General features: G+C 42.6%; 1 protein-coding gene across 1 annotated transcript; it reads right to left on the bottom strand.

The window, feature by feature from the left end:
* Window positions 1-1,767: 1,767 nt before the first annotated feature.
* Window positions 1,768-2,252, bottom strand: LOC115623171. Its single transcript, XM_030517388.1, has one exon. The coding sequence runs from the start codon at window positions 2,128-2,130 to the stop codon at window positions 1,768-1,770; it is 363 nt and encodes a 120-aa protein (XP_030373248.1). The 5' UTR covers window positions 2,131-2,252.
* Between the last annotated feature and the right edge of the window lie 493 nt (window positions 2,253-2,745).

The raw sequence follows: 2,745 nt of genomic DNA, 5'->3' as shown, positions 1-2,745 counted from the left end.
AGAACTGCAGCTGTAAGCGTGCGCTGTTGCTGCTGCCACACGCTTGAAGATGATGATGATAGATTTGCGAACAATTGCTGCGCTAAAGCAGCACGTGCGCGCTCTCCTGCTTATCTTATCTAAGTCTGCCCGCCTGTCTGCCATGACGCATGGTAGAGCAGAGCAGAATAGCGAGGAGCGAAGTACAATGGATGCAAGCCACAGATTACACTCTTACTCTACATAAGCGAAGACGTACACATTTTTCAATCCAATTACATATCACCTAAGAGTTCTAACCACAAAAAAGTGAGTGTACATTTTATAAATTCTTAATTTTTTTAGAAAAAAACTAGATTCCTTTAGAATCATAGGAGGCGAACAAAATACACAACAGCAACCGTGCCGTCTTATTGTTCTACAGAAGTAATGTATGGAATAAACAAATATGTTGATGGATGGTTAGGAGAACATCGCGATTTGGATCATCACATGTGTGTATTACAGACCTAAACACTTTGCAGAGGAGGGAGTAGAAATTGCTTAGCTGACATCTCGCAATTAATGTGGTTCTAGGTATCTTTTTGTTTAATATTTATTCCTAATATGGATTTTACTAAAACAAATGATTTTATATATATTGTTCGGATGAATACTATATTTTGTGTACATGGAAGTTTTTGATGATAGCCAAACTTCATGTTTGTCCATGACAAGCAGAAGTCTACAGATCATCTCTCAAAGGAGGTATCTTGAAAACAAAGTATACATATACCATAAGTAAGTATATAACCAATATTAATTTTACAAAATTAAATTCTTTGCCTGTAAAACCACGAACCAAAATGTTAAAAAGAAAACATACATATATATTATTCAATTATTTCTATATTCTCAACTATTTTCTAGCATTTGATTGTATGGAAAAAGAAAAAGCTGCGTTTAATTCACGCCAAGTAAGCTGCATGAGAAAAGCGGCAGACTATTTTCAACTGGCAAGAGTATTTTGAATTTGGCAGCAGAGTGTCTGACATTGTTGACGTACATGTGTACGAGTATGTAAGTGTGTGTGAGGGTTTGCCACTTTGTGATAAATTTAGCGACATTCCATGCTGCAGGCTGAACCGCAATAAGCACACACACACACACACCCAAACGATCAGCCGCTTGCATGACACACAATTGCTGAGATAATTTTTCAAACGGCAGCCGCCAGCAGCTGAGCCACTTAACTGTCTTTTTATTTCTTTGTGCCATTTCTGGCAAGACAATAAAGCACTGACATCGAGGAAAACTCTAGGCAGCCTCCCACACAACACTCGCCCACACACACACACACACACACACACACACACACACACACACACAAATGTGAGTTGCGTGTGTGTCTCGAAAAGTTGCCGATCGTTTTGGCGCTAACGCTGACACATTTTTCTCTTTTTGTCCCACACCGAAAAAGGACCAAGCGGGGCAGGACCAGGAGGAGCAGCAGTGCTTGAACATCAATCAGAAGTGCCTGTGGCTGCACAGATATATTTTTATAAATTTTATTGATGGCCAAAATGTACTTTCGATATAATAAAATGTATGTATGGTATTTGTATTAAAAACTTTAATGATTAATTAAAAAATGGAAGAATTAGAATTGTATCGTAGTTAATAAAAAATATATTTCCTTTTAGTAGCAGTTAGTAGTTGTCCTTGTCTCGATGATGCCGTCGCAGTAAAGCCAGCGGCTTATTGTCCATGGCTGCCAAAAAGCGTGTTGAGCAAATGTGCTGGCTTCCTCTAATTGGGATTGAGCTTCACTTCGGCGGTGGCCGCATTTAAGCGCGACTTGGTGGGCAAATTTCGCTCCTTCTTCTCCACAAAGATCTGGAAGTGTCCCTCGCCATAGCCAAAGCCATGCATGGTCTTACGCATGGCGTCCGGTATGAGTTTGAAGCCACCCCGTTGCGGAAGCGGGGAATCCGGCGGCGTTCCCGGGCAATCCGGCTGCTCGCAGCGACTTTGCGGCGAGCACTCCTCATTATTACAAGCCCGGTTCTCAATGATGCAGAATAGTTGGAGGCACTTGCGCATCACATAGATCATTAGCAAGATGATCAGATTGGTGGCAAAGAGATGCTTGCGGGGTGCCAAGAACAACATTGCGATGACGACGACGACGACGTTAGTGTCGCTTTCTCCAATGCTGGCAATATGTGCGTTCGCAGAACGTGCACTGGGCTCGACCTGAGCTATCACAGTACGTGCTGCGTAAAGGCGACTGGTGGCGGTGTTTGCTGTTGCTCCGGTTGTGCCTCTTCGACTGTGGCACAGCGACTGAGTGAACGAAGAGGCATTGCCTCGCCCATATATACGAATAAACGCTTCTACCTAGCCATTTACTTATGTAGGTAGTCACGGTTTAACCATCGACAGTCTGGACACGACTTGAGCTTGGGCTTGGGCAGGTCAATTGGAGTAGGTAAGGTGCAGGCTGTACTCAGAGCACGCTGTAGGTACGGCTCGACATCCTCAGCTGGCTAGTCCTTTAGATTAGGTAATGCTCTCCAGCAAGCCAGCAGACGGAAATTTTGTTTACTCGCAAATGCGTTTATGATTTTTGTGGAAAAAAATTAACTGGCAATTGCTTTATGTCGACAGTCCTAAAAGCCAGTCGGCACTTGGGTTCTTTTCACGAAAAACTCACCCTTGCGTACAATGTGTCTATATATAAAGCGATCTCTCTGCTTCAAAACACATTATTATTTCAATTGTCTA

This window comes from Scaptodrosophila lebanonensis, unplaced genomic scaffold (assembly GCF_003285725.1).
Source record: "Scaptodrosophila lebanonensis strain 11010-0011.00,11010-0021.00 unplaced genomic scaffold, SlebRS2 tig00000043-arrow-pilon, whole genome shotgun sequence".
In the NCBI taxonomy this organism is placed as follows: Eukaryota; Metazoa; Arthropoda; class Insecta; order Diptera; family Drosophilidae; genus Scaptodrosophila; species Scaptodrosophila lebanonensis.
The sequence above is the reverse complement of the archived record's forward strand: the minus strand, read 5'-3'. Positions and strand labels throughout refer to the sequence as shown.

Coding starts and splice junctions, on each gene's coding strand:
- LOC115623171 (XM_030517388.1), bottom strand. CDS start 2,130: ATGTTGTTCTTGGCACCCCGCAAGCATCTCTTTGCCACCAATCTGATC.